Source organism: Athene cunicularia (assembly GCF_003259725.1).
Source record: "Athene cunicularia isolate RWA chromosome Z unlocalized genomic scaffold, athCun1 chrZ_part2, whole genome shotgun sequence".
In the NCBI taxonomy this organism is placed as follows: domain Eukaryota; kingdom Metazoa; phylum Chordata; class Aves; order Strigiformes; family Strigidae; genus Athene; species Athene cunicularia.
This window is the reverse complement of record NW_020799143.1, coordinates 17,366,848-17,384,426: the sequence shown is the minus strand read 5'-3', so window position 1 is coordinate 17,384,426 and position 17,579 is coordinate 17,366,848. Positions and strand designations below refer to the sequence as shown.

The following is a 17,579-nucleotide window of genomic DNA, read 5'->3' as shown; positions in this document are numbered from 1 at the left end:
AGCAGGGCGGGCGGCGGGTGGCGGCCTCCGCGACACCTGCGCTTCATCGGGGCAGGTGGCTGGTGCCACGCGTCTTCTGTGCTCTCTTGCTGCCTCGTCGTCTTCTGGGTAAGGCCAGGTCCCTGCTCCAGAAGCTGGGGTCACTCCTGGGGACCTCTGTGGGCCACCGGGCGTAGGCTGCGGCAGCACCGCCCCCCGCGGAGCCGTGCGGTGGCTTCGTCGGCAAACGACGGCAAACGGCAAACACGGCCTCGTCAATAAAAAGCACTGAGTTACTGAAAGTGGCAAGGGCTCTGAAATCTGTAAGCGATGAGTATCTTTTTGAAGACGAGTTCTTCAGTGGACTTTACTTGAATTTGAGGCTTGGCAATGTTCGACGCATATAGCGTGGTCGAGATGGGCTTGGCCTTTGCCAGGCAAGCCCAGCCCTGCTCAGAGTGGGGCAGAACGTGAGCACTGGTGGAAGCCAGTCTCGGGACTGAAGCTTGCTGAATTGCACCCTCGTACAAGCAGTGCAGTTTGATGAATGCCCAAATCAAATCTGTATTGGTTAATAGAGATGCCAGTGGTTTTCATGGTGTGTTGTTTCGAAGGAGACAAACAGAATGACTGTCTAAACACAAACTACAGTTATTGCTATATTGTGTGAATCAGGTTTATCTAATAATCTGGGTGTCAGATGGTCTGCGTTTTATTTTCAGTTCCACTGATGACCAGCTTTGAGCCTTCCCCATCTTTGTTGTTTTAAGACACAAACCATTTAGGGAAGCATCATCCTATCTATTTATGTAAACTCCATATTGGTTACGGCAAATGAGGTAGCACATAATGGGTAACAACTTCGTAATGTAAGTACGATGTATTTGTGTTGGTTGGAAAAGCTGCTGTCTCGGAGGTGGTGGCCTATTAATCTGTTCCAGAAAATGGTATGCTAAGCAACTACGTAGGAAAATTTTACAGGCACTTAATTTATCCCTTTGCTTAGAGGATTAGAGTGAATACCCTCATGTTTCTATAAATGTAGTAAGCAGCTTGGGTGGGTGGCCAGGTTTTAAAATGCAGCATATGGATGCTGTCTAAAAAAGAACTGCATTTTGCCATGAAGCTTCATTTTTAGGTCGTGAGGCATAATGTGCTGTAAACAGTCGTTATTTATGAATGAATGTTCAGATCTTCTTAGTTCCTACTCCTTCACCAGAATTGTTTATCAGTAGCAAACTTCAAGCTTGTGTTTTCGAAGAATGTGTTGCTGTTGCCATTTTCTTATCTCAGAGGTGAAAGTCAGCCGTGAGAGTTGTGTGTTCCGAGACTGATACATTGTGTCATGCTTTGCCTAAAGAAGCATGAGCTGGTTTATCTCTAAATCAGAAAAGCAGCAATTCTGTCTGCTAGATTTCTGAACGGCAGTACTTGAAATGGGACTACACATGGCCAGTGTAGACTGCAAGCCCTTTGTTATGACGCCTCTCTCCCTCTAGAGCACCGGGTTATAACCATGCTGGCCAGACATTTTCATGTATCTTGAAGACATCTTTTTTTCCTGCTGGTGTCCCAGACAGTTGCAACCAGCTGCGGTCCCTGACCGATGTTACCCTCTTGAATTGAGTGACCTGTTCGTGTTACATATCCACATTTGAATTCTTTTACGTGGCATCTGCCTGGCACCACTGAAGATAAGCATCTGCCACATGCATGGTGTTCTTATTCACATCTTAAACTTTTGTTCCCTACTCATCTCTCTTCCAGCATTTGTTGTCCCTTGTCTTTGACTGTTCACTTGCCCCCTTTGCATCTGTCAGAGTAGGTGTTTTGTTCTTGCAGGTTGACAGTTTTGTAGGTTTTTAAAGGGGATGTTGTCTATGGTCATCGCTAAAAAGCATGTAAAAATACGGTTTTAGACTAAGTAGAACGTTGGATTGTTGTTTCTCTTTTTTTTTTTTTTTTCTTTCTTTAAATTTCCAGCAAGACTGCATGTTTTTAAGATCAGCTTACTTCTAATTAAATAGACAACACAAATTCTTTTTGCCTTGTCTCTCTGATAGCTCCATTTTCTTCAATCAGATTAACTCTGTCAGCATGCTAGTTTTCAATTCTGTAAGGCTATGAAATTTACTGGAAGATTTTACCCAGTCCTGCAAGCACAGGTGCTGATAAAGACACATATGTGAGCTATCCCTCTGGAACTGAATGGATCACCAGCAGTGAGCAGATCAAGGTATACTTTGTTTTTGAACTTTGCTGTTCTTTTGCACATGAAGTTGAACAGAAATAGTCTCACTTGTCAAAAAATAATTTGGTGGGCATAATTGAAAAGATGAACTCTTAGATTAGAATAGCCCAGCGTTTGTGTATAAAATAAGAGTATATTGTAGTTTGCTAAGGATTATTTATGTTACTGTAGCTCAGATAATTTTTTCTGTCTCAATTAATCATGTGCTTAATGTAGTAAAAATACCACACTTCATTTTGTTAGATTTGAAACTCTGAATCTAGATTTCTCCTGGTGTGACTGCAAATTTCTCTGCAGGGAATTCAGAAAGAAACATACTTCCATAAGTCTTTGCTGTAGCTGAGCATGAAATTTGTCTTGCCAATGTTCTTTTGATTTAATATCTTTGTGCAGCATTGATACTTCCAAATATATCAATAGTAAGTAAAAATAATTTGCCTGTAATACTTAGTGAGAGGGGTCATCAGTGCAGAACTTTGTTACAGCAGCAGAAGTTTCCAGTCAAGTGGAGCTGACTGTGAGAACAAATGAAAGGAACCTCTTTAGAGAGTGAAAGTGTCATATTAATAGCTTTTTTAGAAGCAAATACTGGCTAGGAGTACTTTGGATTTTGGTAATATATTACTGTTCTTTCATTTACGAAAGATTTTGATTGTACCACTAAGATAATGACTAATATTATTATTTGAAATTCTAAGAGAATTATGTGTATGATGCACTGCACAATAAAAAAGAAAAAAGTTTCAACTCTTGGATTTAGGTCCCTTCTTCCCCACCTTTCAAATGTTTTAAAGTCATTAGCCATATAGTCATTTCATGAGACTTATTTTGGTGTAAAAATATACATATTTCAAGTGTCCATGCTCTGGATTGTCTTCCAGTATTAAATGCTTCTTATAATTGCAGAAATATTCAACCACTTAGGTCTAGTCTCTATTGTCCGTAGAATCATAGTTGCATCATATCCACTGATTGTCTCTCATTCAGGTCTCCCAGCCGTTCTTTAATATCCTTTGCCTAATTCTGTAGGCAGAGGTTGGGTTATTTTAAAGATCATCTTCCAGAAAAAAATCAGAGAAGGTTCCTTCACAGAAAGTACTTAAAGCTGAAGACCCATCACGGTAGCAATCACAAGAAATACCTTCTTCCCTAGCAGTACTGTGGTATTGCAATTTTGTGAAGGAGGGAAGTTTTTTGTATCATGGTTTTGGCTAGGGTTTATTTTGGGGAGGGCCATTGAATGGCTGAGTCAACAGACTGGAGGTCTTGAAGCAGGTCTTGCAACAGCTTGTCAGTACTGTTCTGCCACGGCTGAGGTTTGCACTATGGACCAAGTCTGGATTGTGCAGCTCCACGGTCTTCTGAGTCTCATCTTGCACGTCTTCTCTGGTCTCAGCACAGGTTGAAGAAACTCTGTAATGGCTGCAGACTTTGACAACCTAGCTAAAATATTCCACAAAGTCCTATCTGTTTCCATGGTGTACGTTAGGAATGTGAACTAGCATGGTATCCTGTAAATACAGAGATATTTCATGCACTTTTTGGAATGTGCTTGCTTTGAGGAAAATAAATGTAAAAGCACCAAATAACTCTTAAAATTCAAGACACAATATCAGAAAACTGGGAAATCTAGGGAGAGGAATTAAGTCTTAGTCTCATGGTGGCTGGTGCTTCTAGTAGTACACAGTACCAAGAAGCATCATCCCTCAAGTGGTGCCTTCTTTAGTATTGTGAGCACTTGCACCTGTCACTTGACCTAAATGCAGGCATCCTCCATTCAACAGTGAGTTTGGGCAATCCTGTCATATGAACAAGCATGTCTTCTGTTGCACAGCCAGGGGCAGTTTGTGCAAGATGAAGCTACTTCGGTCACTTCAGTTTACTGGCACTAATTCAGTGGTGCCTTCATGAAAGTCCTGCTGCAGATACTTTCTTCAAGTACATGATGTAGCAGAAACTGCAGGTGTTCTCAAGCAGTGTCTCCTAGGCTGACAGACCTATCCTGTTATTTGCTCCTTCGGCAGATCTGGGGGGCCTTCAGGAGCAGAAATAGGTGGTGGTTTGAATTGTTTTGGCCATGAGATAGGCACCCCACCGTAGATAAATCTGCCTTCCTGATATTTTGCATCGTGAATTCTGTTCCTTCTCAGGAACTGGATGCAACATAGATTTCTGAACCTCATGGATCACCAAGCCCCAGTTTGCATCTTTGCAAAAACTGAAGTTACCACATAAACCATTTTTTGTGTTGCACTCTATCTTGGTCAATTGCATTATGCAGTGGTGTAGTCCTTTGCTGATTTTGGGTAGCTAAGTGCATTCTGGAGTTGGAGTGTTTCAGGCTGACTTACGTGTCAGCTCTGTGCAAACCCTACCTGTCTGTCATTGGCATGTTTAAAGCAGTGTTGTGAAACTTAGCTCACCTCGTTGGTCAGACTTGTTGGTTTTGGTAAGAAGTGAAAGTGTGGATTTATGGGTTTTGTTGGGGGATTTTTTTCCCCCTCTCCTTACTGTTTACCTTTACTGTACTGTTTGTAAGCAACAGCTGGTAAATTCTTGTGTTAATTCATGGAGTTAATTAGCAAAAGTATGAGTGACTACCTCTTCATTGCAGGTGGGGACCTGTATGTCCCTGTATGCAAGGTCAGACAAAGTTTGGCCGAGGGCTGGATTTAATCTTCATAAAAGAAAGGAGTCAGCAGTAAGTACAAACTTCAGGCTGTAAGGTACCATGTTGAAAGAAGTGGACTGGCATATCATTTTTGATATAATCTGACTAGCTTCCTGACGAGGTTACTTTGTGTTCAGTGGGGCAGCAGAGATGAGGATCTTATTTTGATGTCCCACCAATTGCAAGCAGTGGGTAGGAAAATGCTGGTTTTCCTCTCTCTGTTCTCAGATGGCCAGGGGATGGGTAAGGGACCCAGGTGTGTGTTTGGAGACAGAGCCAACTGATTTACAAATATCTTACCTTAAGTTACTTGTGCTCATTGTGGCTTGTGGTGTATTTTTTGACGTATGGAAGATTAAATCTGTTTTCTGAATAAGCAAATATATTCTTAAACAAGCACATGGTGTCTCTTTTGATTACTTTAGTAATAATCTGGTGAGGGCACAACTAAATTGGTACATTCAGATTGTACAGTAACAAAATTAGTGTATGATAATTGAGTTGAGGTTGTGGGGTTGACACTTGGAGTGTATCTGTAGACATTATACTGGGAAGATAGAAGGTGGAGAATTTGCTTTCTATCTGAGATCAGAAGAGATTATTTTTTTCCTGCCTGAGATTTGAGGATCTCCTTCCTTAGCAATGAAATTTTCCACTAAACAGGAGTTGGTGGAGAAATCATGCATAATGGAAAGTGTAAAATAATACTGCTTTCTGTCCAAATGAGTCTGAATTCTTGACAACCTGTGTTTGTTTTCAAGAAGCTGTTAAAGCTGCTCTTCCAGCATCCCTGCATGCTAGAGAAAGCTGAAGAAAAAGCAAAATATGGTATTGAAACTAAACAGCTGAGTCTCTTCTGTTTTGTTTGCTCGTATGAATTTTTGCAGCCATCACTATTTTTTTTTTTTAAGAAGGTTTGATTAAAGCCTGTCATACAAAGTTGCTGTTTAATCAGACTGGCCTCAATGTCTCAAATCTTTCTAGTGTTCAGTGGGCTGCCTCACACAGCAGAAGGAAAAATGGGACCTGTGGAAAGTGTACATGTGCACACCTGCACATTGCTGTCTGTGATTTTCTTTTGCATGAGCACCTGATCACACTGCTGCAGGGCACATTGGGTAGCACTGGGTCAGTCAGGGGCCTCTACTGGTTAATGTGTTTTGTTTCCCTTGCAGTAGCAGCTATTATAGCTCCATCACAAAGCTAGGAGTACTTGTGTTAATTCAGCTGCTTAGGTAATAATCTAAAAATACAAAAAAGGGACCTTCCTCAGTTAGGAGCTTTGGGAAAACCTAATACAACTTTTCTGATTATTTTAAGGTGAGAAGAGCCAGAGTCACTGAAAGGAATCTTCCTAAAGAACATTTAAAGGATTTTTAATTCTGGCTCATCTAATCATGGCTATTACTTCCAGAGTCTTCAGCAATTTTAAAAATATCTCTGGTTTCCTATCACTACAGCATTGAGGAATTAATGCAAAATTTTTGTAGTGGCTTTTATATTGTGTCAGAATAAATTGTACAGAGGTAAAACACACTTCCTTTTCTTGCTCAACTTAAATTTTTATTCCTGCCTTAAAACATATTTGAATCATTTATTTGCCAAGTTAATACACTGCATGAGTTTTGCAGAGGCTGGCTTTCTGAAAATACGTTTTATCATACCTGCAGCCTGGCAAGAATCAAGGTGAATTGATGAGTTTTCAGTAAAAACAAGGAAAAAAGATGATGGACTGTTTGGGAAGCATTTCCAGTCTGTTCTATTGAGAAAAATAATTGGCATCTACTGGAAATAATTTTAATTTTATTTCTTTCTGTTTTTTAAGAGATGAAATTGGATTAATACCCTGCCCTGAAGCCAGGTATAACCGGAGCCCTATTGTCCTGATAGAAAACAAGCTTGGTGTGGAGAGCTGGTGTGTCAAGTTTCTTTTGCCATATGTCCACAATAAACTTCTCCTCTACAGACAAAGAAAACAGTGGCTGAACAAAGATGGTAAGTTATGCAGTTGGGGAATAGTATCGTAGTGATTCTTAATGCATATTTTTTATTCATCATAGAATCATTTAGGTTGGTAAAGACCTTTAAGATCATGGAGTCCAATCATAAACCTAACACTGCCAAGTCCACCACTAAACCATGTCCCTAAGTGCCATGTCTACATATCTCTTAACCATCTTTAGGGATGATGACTCAACTACTGCTAGGGCGGCTGGTTCCAATGCTTAACAAAAACAAAAAAATCTTTTTGGTGAAGAAATTTTCAATAATATCCAGTCTAAACCTGCCCTGGTGCAACTTGAGGCCATTTCCTCTTGTCCTGTCACTTGTTACCTGGGAGAAGAGACTTGACATCCGTCTTTCTACAACCTCCTTCTGGGTAGTTGTAGAGAGCAGTAAGGTCTCCCCCGAGCCTCCTTTCCTCCAGACTAAACAACCTCAGTTCCCTCAGCTGCTCCACAAAAGACTTGTGCTCTAGACCCTTCACCAGCTTTGTTGCCCTTTGATGTGCTTCAGCACCTCAGCGTCTTTCTTGTAGTGAGGGGTCCAAAACTGAACACAGTATTTTGAGGTGCAGCCTCACCAGTGCTGAGTACAGGGTGACAATCACTTCCCTAGTCCTGTTGGCCACACTATTTCTGATACAAACCAGGATGCTATTGCCTTGGCCACCTGGGCACACTGCTGGCTCATATCCAGCTGACTGTTGACCAACTCCCCCAGGTCCTTTTCCACTGGGCAGATTTTCAACCAGTTCACCAAGCCTGTAGTGTTGTAAGGGGTTGTTGTGACCCAAGTGCAGGACCTGACACTCAGCCTTGTTGAACCTCATACAGTTGGCCTCGGCCCATAGATCCAGATGCCTCTGTAGAGCCTCCCTAGCCTCAAGCAGATCATCACTCCTACCCAACTTGGTGTTGTCTGCAAACTTACTGAGGGTGCAATCAGTCCCCTATCCAGATCAGTTTACCTTTTTCGACACTACTGGGCCCTTCTTAAAGCCAGTTTAACCTGTTCTTAGAGAACTGAATGTTGTTACTGGGAGGGGAGGACAGGCTTCGGATTATGCATTTTGGCAACCTAAACAAGTTTTAGGGTTGCTTAGTTGAAAATTTAAGTTTTCTCTCTTGCTCAAGCTGGAAGAGTTAGAAGGAGATGAGTTACTTCAGTGAGTGATTTAGGGAAGTGATGTTAACCTTTACAGAAGGAATTTTGCACTGCTTTTCCTGAGTCAGAAGGAGAACTGTGGAGATGTAAGAAAGTGCAGTGTTTTTCAGATGTAGGGGTACCAGAAATCCTTAGTCCATACAGTAATTGTAAAGCATTATTTTTTTTTCATACTTTTGTTTTGGATTCTAGTTTGTTTTACTGGCATGAAAAATGTTGTAGTATATGTTGTCTATTTTGTATTATTTTAAAGAATTATAAACAGGTGTGACATGGGAGATACTTGACTGCTTACAAGGTGTCCTGCTTGGAGTAAGAATGGAAAAGGGTAACTGTAGTTTAAGAAACTTGATTTTTTTTGTTCATGTTTTCAGGTCTTCTAAATAGCAGTCAGCATAAAGAATATTCTTACTCTAGGCTTATTGCAGTGTCTTATTTCTGGTGCTTATTCATATTCTTTTTGAGGCTTCTTTTTAATATCTTTTGCCTGCTATGGTATTTTTCACATTTTTGTGTTCTAGAAAGAGGGATATCTCATCTGTTGAACATCCCGTGACTACTTACAGAATTCATATCTTTATCTCATATGCACCTGGATTTCATTTTGTGGCTGTTACCATGTTTTAATTTGTTTCTGTTTGCATGAAACAAGCCTAATCCATAAACAACTGACTGTGTCCACTGTGCTTTAAAATCACTGTCTAGGACTATCTTCCCCTTCTGGAACATACCCAGCAGCCACCATCCATTGGGTTGTGTTGGTTGCAGCTGTAGCAAAGGCAGTCTCCCTGGTTGCTTGATGAACTAGTGAGTTAAGGAATTGTTTTAAATAGTGGGATGCTAGTAGACATCTGATGCAGACTCAAGCATCCAGTCATCATATATATACTATATATATATATATAGTATGATGTACCATCTTGAACAGATAGGTTTTGAGAGTAGGTCTTTGCAGATTAGGAAAAGAGGTCAGGTTAGTCATCTCTTTCTCAATATAATTGCCGTTTGCTTTTCTCTAATTTTTTTTTATTACTGTAGTCTGTTTCACTTTAAGTAGTTGAAGCCAGCTGTGCATTTACCCTCATTAAAGCATAGAATTGGAGATGGTCAGATGGTGTTAGTCAGGTCTGTAAATGTGTACTTGATCTTCCTTTGCCTTCATGGATGATATGGAGAAATAAAATTGGGGTCTTTACTGAATTTTGGCAAGGGGGCATTCTCGTTGCCTACTTTTGTTTGTCTGAGGGTGGGATCTAGAGTTATTAAACAGACTAATTCCTTATTACAAATGTGGATATATAACACAAGCATTTTGAAAAGAGTATCATTAAATGGCAGAAAAGGCTCATAATATGAGCATAAATGTGCTTGCCTTCTAGTAGATGGGGAGAGGTCATACATAGAAACTTTTTCCCTCTTTGCAGGACAGATCATGCTAAAGAGGAGCCCATTTCACTGGCAATATACAGTCTTGCACTGCTGGCTTTGTACCTTGGGTGGTGTTAGAGTAACAGAGCACTGGATTGATACTTGGAGTCAATTCCCCATTCAAAAGAGTAACAAGAAAGTTGAAGCACTTTAATGTGTTGTTGGGTATGACTGACCTGTTGATTGTCTGTATTTCTGTCTAACAGATTTTCTGTATATATTCCCTTCCCACCATCAACAGAGGGTTGATGTTATATCATTATGTGATTATCTAGGAGAAGTGGTTTGTGGAATTCATAAATTTTGCATTGTCCTTTTTTTATTTTCACATCATTTATTTGCATTAATATTCTTTCTTGTTACAGACATCTTTAAAAGACTTTTATTCCTAGGGTATACGTATTTCTAACCTAAGTAACTTTCATTCAGTTCTGATAGAAAGCAATAATTGTAATCTGATCGCAAATTCAGAATTTATAATGCAGATGATTATAAAATTCAGTAAAAAGAGCTTTCAGATAAGGAATATAAATAATGTTGACTCTGACATGTAGCCAGAAACAAGTTTTAGCATTTAATAAAGAGATGAACCTGCTATCACAGGCAGCCTTAGCAAGACTAATGGTTCTCATTGCAGTGCTTTTTGCAGGTCTGAGGATTTTGTCAAGTGTATTTTGGTTATGCTGCAGATCTTCAGAAGACAGAGTTTCCTTTTCATCTCAGTCCCAAGTGTTACACAGAAGTCCTCCCCTTGAAATTGCCATGCAGACAAAAACTTGCTTAAACCCAAAATACAAACCACTGAGATTTGTCACTCTTGCATTGGGAGGCTGGAGACCACTGATAGCTGTTAGCTAAAGGGCAGCTGTGTGCTAATGTGCTGGCACCCTGCTTCATCCACACCGGTCCAGGTGCCTTGTTGCAGTGGCACTGTGGCATGTGCCTATTCCGCCAGGATGGTACAGTGCACCAACTGCTTGGTGTGTGTCTGCTTCCCTCCCAGATGAAGCCTTGCAGAACCATTCCTCTCAAAATGCAGATCATGAGACTGTCAGTAAATTACAGCCTGTTTGTTGAGACTTGTTTGGTTTTCTTCTTTTGAAAACAAAACTCCATTCTCCTTTTTCTTCAGTTACAAAAGTTAGTTTAAAATGTGTAAGAAGAGGTGATCTACAGCTTTTTCATGTCTGTTGAGGTTTTGTCACCACTGTAAAACATGATAGGACTTCCATCCATGTTAATAACCTGTTTGTAAAGCAAGGTACAGCTTATAAAGTTTAGTATCTTTTATCATAATCATAATTGAGTTTCACATTTTATATGAAGTTTTAGCAGACACTGAACTGCAGTGGTGGAGGGAATGAAGGTGGAAGTTTTTCCCAGGTGGACTTCCGGAATTGTCCCTAATGTGGTGTATGTAGGCATACACTAAGAGACATTATGTTTTCTGTACGTTTAGAATACCCTCAAGGATTTTTACTCCAAAGTCCTTTTTGTAGATGAAAGTACATGCTTAAAATTTGTCAAGGTAGTTGTTTCCTTCTGAATGTAGTGAAGGGATAGATTTGTTTACTACTGCTGCAAAACTCAATTACATTTTCTATTGATGCTTGTAATAAGCGGTGATTGCACATGTAGTCTCTCATTACGTCTTGTGTTGTTCGAATTACTGTAAGCCATTTTAAGTAGAACAGAGAAGAAAATCGGTGCTGATTCAAGTGTCTGCTTTCAGATGTAGTGTCTGATATTTTTCTGGCAGGATCTTGGAAAAAGGAAGTGCTTTATAGTCAGTCATTGATAGCTGACTGTAACAGATGTTTAATTTAGTTCTCTTCTTGCTATTGTTCTAGTTTAGAAATCCTAATTTTACAATATGTTTTTATTCTTTCTCCAATTTTTAAATGTATGCATGCATATTATTTATATTATCACAAGATAGTTTTCTGAAATTACTGTACACTTTTTATGCAAAGTATTGTGCATCCTCCCAGAATATCCTTACTTTCCCTAAATCTGTGTTGCTACTTTTACAACACTCTTCTAGAAAGCACATCTTAGTGTGATACACTTATAAAAACAAAAATCTGGATATGGCCATAATGTCCTGGTTTGAGTGAGTGGCAGGGTTTGGCAGCAGGGGAGAGGGCTACAGCAGTGGTCCCTGGGAGAAGCTTCTCAAAGCTCCCCCAGCTCCGAGTCAGACCCAACTCTGGCCAAGCCAGGACAATTAGTGGTAGTGGCTGTGCCTCTGTGATAACATATTTAAGAAGGGGAACCTGGGAGGAGTTGTGAGGAGAACATGTGTGTGAACACCGAGGTCAGCGGAAGAACAGAGGAGAAGGGGGGAGGTGCGCCAGAGCAGAGACTCCCCTGTACCCCAGGTGAGATGGCAGGGCCGCCCCCTGCCACCCGTGGGGGCCTATGTTGGAGCAGATGCTGATTCGCAGCTGTGGGGTCCCCACGCCGGGGCAGGGGACTGCACCAGAAGAAGGCCGGGACCCTGTGGGAAGAAGCCCCCACTGTTGCAGTTCAGCACTGGGAGGATTGCCACACGTGGGGGTGACCCACACGCCACTGGGAGTGACTGATGTCGGAGCTGGTTTGTGGGGGACTGTCTCCTGTGAGAGGGGGACTGCACTGGAACAGGGCAGGAATGCCAGGAGTTCCCCTCCCCCTAGGTGGAAGAAGCGGCAGAACTGACCACAGCCCCCGCTCCCTGACCCCTGCGCTGCTGGGGAGGAGAAGGTAGAGATATGGGGAGGAAAGCTGAGCCGAGAAGAAGGTAGGGGTGTGGAAAGGTGTTTTCAAGATGCGGTAATGCTTCTCATGGTCCTATTCTGTTAAGTGATGGTGTTGTTAGTGTCTGTATTAAATGTTATGTTCTTTTTTTTCTTCCCCTAATGAGACTGTCTTTTGTCTGTGCCTTAAAGGATTAGGTCATCCCTCTTTGTCTTTATCTCAAGTTTCTGGGTCTTTTACTTCCCTCCTTCTCAGTGATGCAGGGGGGAAGGGGGGAGTGAGCAGCTGCATGGTGCTCAGTTGCCCTCTGAACTCAAACCAGGACACATACTTAAAAAGAAAATGTCATATTTGTCCTTTTGTAGCTGTGGAGACTTGGAAGTACAAAAGGACACATTTGTTGTGATCACTTACAATGCTATAATATGCTTAAGTTGTATCCAACAGATGGTACTTTTAAATTGTAAATAAGACATTAGTTTTTGATACTGACACACAGGGAACTAGCTGGCAACTACTATCATTGTATGCCAGATCTGTCGTAAGACTTTCTATTGAAAAGTAGCTCAGAGGTTACTAAAATTGTGCCATTTGATGTGTCTGACTCAGAATCTGCACTTCATGAAATCTTCATCTGTTATTTGTGACACAGATCACCAAAGAACATCAACATGAGAAAACTGGTTACTACTTTGAGATTTTTCTTTTGTCTGCTGCTTTCTTTTGATAATGATGTTCAGGTTACAGTGAACCTCTGTAAAGGGAAAATGGACAAAATGATAGACGAGTTTCTGTTTAAGTTGGGCTCAGTTTGGTGCTGTTCCACTTTTGACATTACCAGAGTAGTCCTGTTAACTGGAAATCATGATTTAGAACAATAGAGTTTGTTTATCCTACTAAATGGAGTAATGTAGACTATGAAAACTGTTTCTAAAAAGTAGTCAGAGGACTGAACTAGGCACTAATAACCTTTTGCTTAACATGTCTTGTCGACAACAGCATATATAGTGGTAGTACCAAGTAATTACTAAAACCATTATTGTATTTAGAAAATCCAACACTCAAGATTTCAGAATTTTTTAACTACTTAATTCAGAACTGCCTTTAATCCTGTTCTTTGTTGAATCATTTTGCCGCATCTCTACTTTTCCTCTTGTCCTGCACTGCACAGTTTCATTTATCTTTCCCTCCTATAGCAAACACCTTTCCCTCCTGTAACAAATGAAAAAGTCCTGCAGTCATCTCCTTTATTGCACAGTCCTGTTGAATCTATACTTAGCACTTTTGAGCATTGGAGCCTTTGGATGCAGCCCACTGACTTCCTGACAAGGTGATAAGCAGCTGAAAATAAGGTTCACCAAGAGAAGTGTCAATCAACCTAGATTTGGTGCACTAAACTCTTCATAATATGTTTCAAAAATTACACTAAGCCAGCAATTTGCTGCCAGTCTAGATTAAATATAATTTAAAGCAAGTTTAAAATATATGTGACTCTTGTCAAGAGAAGAAGCTAGTATTTAAGTGTTTTGTGTTTGGGGTTTGTTGGGTTTCTTTGTTGTTAGCTTTTTTGTTTGTTTTTGTAAATAATCACCAGTTGGAGAGAAAGTTGTCTGGATTGGGTAAAAATGCAGTTAAGCAAATGAAGGTATTTAGCCTTGCTTTGTGTTAGCACAGATCTTATAATCTCAGATTTTTTTAAAAAAAAATTATTTTTTCCCTTGATGAAACTCATTTGCTAGGTAGTAAGTACTGTGAATTTCATGTACATAAATCTTATGTTACTTTGTAAGAGTTATTATTAGCTCTTGACCTATTGCATTCTGAAAGGCAATTTGTGTGTGTTGTTGTAGCAGGTCACACTTTTGACTATGGATCCTTATAAAACTGGGTTTTTGTTAAATGTTGCCAGTGAAGTTTTTGAATGTAAAATTGAAGCAATAGCCAGCAAAACTTAGTAGGTGTTTAATTTTACATATGTGAGTAATCCTAGATATTTCAATTGGGCAATTCATCCATCTAAAATTAAATAGGTGTTGAAATATTTTGCTAGTTCAGGGGTTGGTTAAGTCAAAGAAAAAGCTTTTTACATTTATGCAGCAAATTGAGAAGAAGCTTTGCACATATGACAAGTATTAATTCCCTGGCAACAAAGAGGGATTTAAAAGGATATCTTTCATTAAAGGGTAAAACCAACCCACCCTTAACTAAAATTCATGAAAATAGAAAGTTACTTCCTTGAGGTAATTGCTTATTGAAAAATTGACAGAGTAGACTAAAGAATTTTTTTTTCCCCTTGCATTATATGATGGCATAATGTTCCCCATAAGCTGCAACATCATGGGAAACACAAAATTACAAGCAGTCATACAATAATGTACAAAGTTATTCCACATTTTGACCCACTTAAATCTTAACTTCTCTCAAAGTCTTGGTTCAAAGATAAATGAAGTCATGGTCCTTTGCGTTTTAAATTAATATGCTCCATTATTGGTGCATTTCATCAGTGACTTTTTAAAATTTAATTTTACAGTCACATTAACCATACTAACCGATGATCTAGTCCCATGAGATACCCTATTTTTCCTTTTTTTTTTTCTTTTTTTTTCTTAAAACGTAATAAAGTGCCTCTTACTTGCTGGAAATCACCTGGAGTACAATCTATTTAGTATATTAAAGGCAGGGGTATTAGGAGAGAGTGTAGCCAAACTTTATTGGCAGTTATATTCAATTTTGATGCAAGATTATTGTTACTCAATTGCAAAATTACCACGAAAATTTAAGAATTGTAATTGGAGGACAGGTTGACTGATCTGATGCTGTGTCTCCTGAGAGGAGAGGTTAAGGGAGCCAATGTAGTGACAGTCCTTAGTATCTCAAGCTTAAGTGGAGATGCCTTATGAATCCCCACTGTTATCCTGGTCGGTCTCAAAACTGCTCAAGTGGTGCAGTGGAATGTAAAGGGAAAAGGAAAGGCTAGGTTACAATGAAATTACTCTTCCATTCTCTGTCTTGGTTTTATGACATTATTAAAAATGTGTAATACGTAAATCTGCAGTCTGTGCAGTGCTTAAACACAGGGATGAAAACAAATGTTCTGGTTTGTTCTTTTTATCAGTGAACTAGTTTCAAAACCTCAGTCTGAAACAAGGCTGTTTGTGTGGCAGGGCTTTTGGGAGCGGGGGAGTGGGCTACAGCTGGGAGAACCTGCTGCAAGTTCCCCTGGCTGCAAGTTGGACCTGCCTCTGGCCAAGTCTGGACCAATTAGTGATGGTGATTGCACCTCTGTGATAACATATTTAAGAAAGGTAACTGGGAGGAGGAGTTGGAGTTGTGAGGAGGGTTGCAAACACCAAGGTCAGTGGAAGAACAGAGAAGGAGGAAGTGGGGGAGGTGTGCCGGAGCAGAGAGCCCCCTTGTATTTCATAGTGAGACAGCAGGACCATGCCACACCAGCCATGCAGGTCATCAGTGGACCAGAGCCACCTGCGGCTTGTGAAGGACCCCAGAACTTTATGGGAAGAAGCAGCCCCCACTGTTGTAGTTTGGTGCTGAGAGGACTGCAACATGTGGAGGTGATCCACACCAGAGCATCTCAAGAAGAATGCATCCTGTGGGGAGGGCTCACAACAACAAAGTTTGTGAATCCTTGCAGAAGCAGCATTGGACTGACTGCACCTCTGTCCCCTGCCCCCTGCGCCACTGAGCAGAGTAGGTAGAGATACCAGGAATAAAACTGAGCCCAGGAAAAAGGAAAGGGTGGGAGAAGTGTTTTTTTAGCATACGGTAACACTCCTCCTCCTGTCTGTTAAGTGGTGATGGTGTTAGTGTTTTGAATTAAAGTGATGTTCTTTTTTCTTCCCTAATGAGCTTGCCTTTTGCCTGTGACCATAATGGGTGAGCCACCACTCCCTGTCCTTATGTCGATTCCTGAGCCTTTTGTTTAATTTTTTATCCTTCCCAGAGCTGAGCGAGTAAGGGGTGAGTGCACCACTATGTGGTGCTCAGTTGCCCTCGGGGCTTAAACCATGACAATGTATTTAAAATGTTTTTTCTGCAGTTAGATTGTGGCCTTATTTTGTGATCCTAATTCATGGTTGTGGTGTTTCATTTTCCTAGCTACAAGGTTTTTTTTATAGTATGAGTATTTTTCGTAACAGTATAGTATATGGCCGCCACCTGCAGCTCACACTTGTACTGAAGTAATAGCGTATATTTTTGGTACTATCTTTTTTAAAAATGTTGGATTTTCTTGGAAGAATTCTCTGTTCATGATGTATACAGTGTGTCTGCAGTTTGAATCACTGAACACTTCAGGATTTTATGTCCCTTGCTGAGAGCATACTGTATGTTTGATTATAGCAGTACAGAGGTCAGAAATTTCCAGGTGCAGACTTCTTAGATGTGAGTTGTTAGCAAAACAGAAATCCATTATTTTAAATAATGAAAAGGGAAGATATGACAGATTTTGCGCCTTCGTAAATTAAGCTAGCATTTTGTCTGGATTGAGACGAAGCAGTGTTTTGCAGAGGTGGGCATCCATAGCTATAGCACCTTGTGGAGGAGAGATTTTGAGGAAGGACAGGGAGTAAGGGAGTGCAGAGAGAGAACACTGCTGTGTGAATCATTACTAATCTTTGTGTCTCTTATTCACTTGTTTTAGAACTAATAGATATCACATGTACCTTGCTGCTGCTGAATCCCGACTTCACCACTGCTTGGAACGTGAGGTATGTTACATTCAATGAGTGACATCAGAAAGACCTGAGCTTTATGTGTGAGTCAGCTGTAAGCATTGTTTTAAACGGTAATGAATGACACAGCAAGAGCTTTTCAGCTCAGGATTGCTGAAGGAATGTTAAAAATCTCTTCTATCCTGTATGCCTTGCAGATAGTTTCAGATTGCCTTTTTTTTTTCTTTGTTTTCTTTTTGTAGTGCAGGCTAAAGGTTACATTGCTGCATGTGAAGGCACATGTTTGGCTCACATTTTGGGAGGATATAAGTCTCCTTGAACTGCCACTTCTCTTTACATCTGTCAGTTCAGGAATGCCATTTTTACCTTTAGATGGTGTCCTGGTCCAGCTAAGATAGGGTTAAGTTTCCCCAGTAGTGGGGAGGGAGCTCTAGACTGGTTATTCATGTACCATGCTGATGTCGGATCCGGGCGCCCAAGCAGAGGAAGAGCATTGGGATGGTTTGCGTTTGCCGTCGGTACCCTCACTTGTTGTATCTGTGTGGTGTATCTCTTATTCTGTTCATTGATATCGTTGTTGTTTGGTTTGTTGTTGCACTGTTGTATTTTTCCTTATCTCAACGCTGGGGTTTGTATCTCACTCCCTGCCCCC

At 40.5% G+C, this 17,579-nt stretch overlaps 1 protein-coding gene across 1 annotated transcript in view; it reads left to right on the top strand.

Moving 5' to 3' along the window:
• Nucleotides 1–6,712: 6,712 nt before the first annotated feature.
• PTAR1 (protein prenyltransferase alpha subunit repeat containing 1) overlaps nucleotides 6,713–17,579 on the top strand; it is a gene marked incomplete at its 5' end in the record, with an annotated part of 49,473 nt that continues 38,606 nt past the window's right edge. Inside the window, 2 exons of the mRNA XM_026866048.1 lie at nucleotides 6,713–6,896; nucleotides 16,897–16,963. Coding sequence (XP_026721849.1) covers nucleotides 6,713–6,896; nucleotides 16,897–16,963 — 251 coding nt within the window. The remainder of the gene's footprint in view (nucleotides 6,897–16,896; nucleotides 16,964–17,579) is intronic.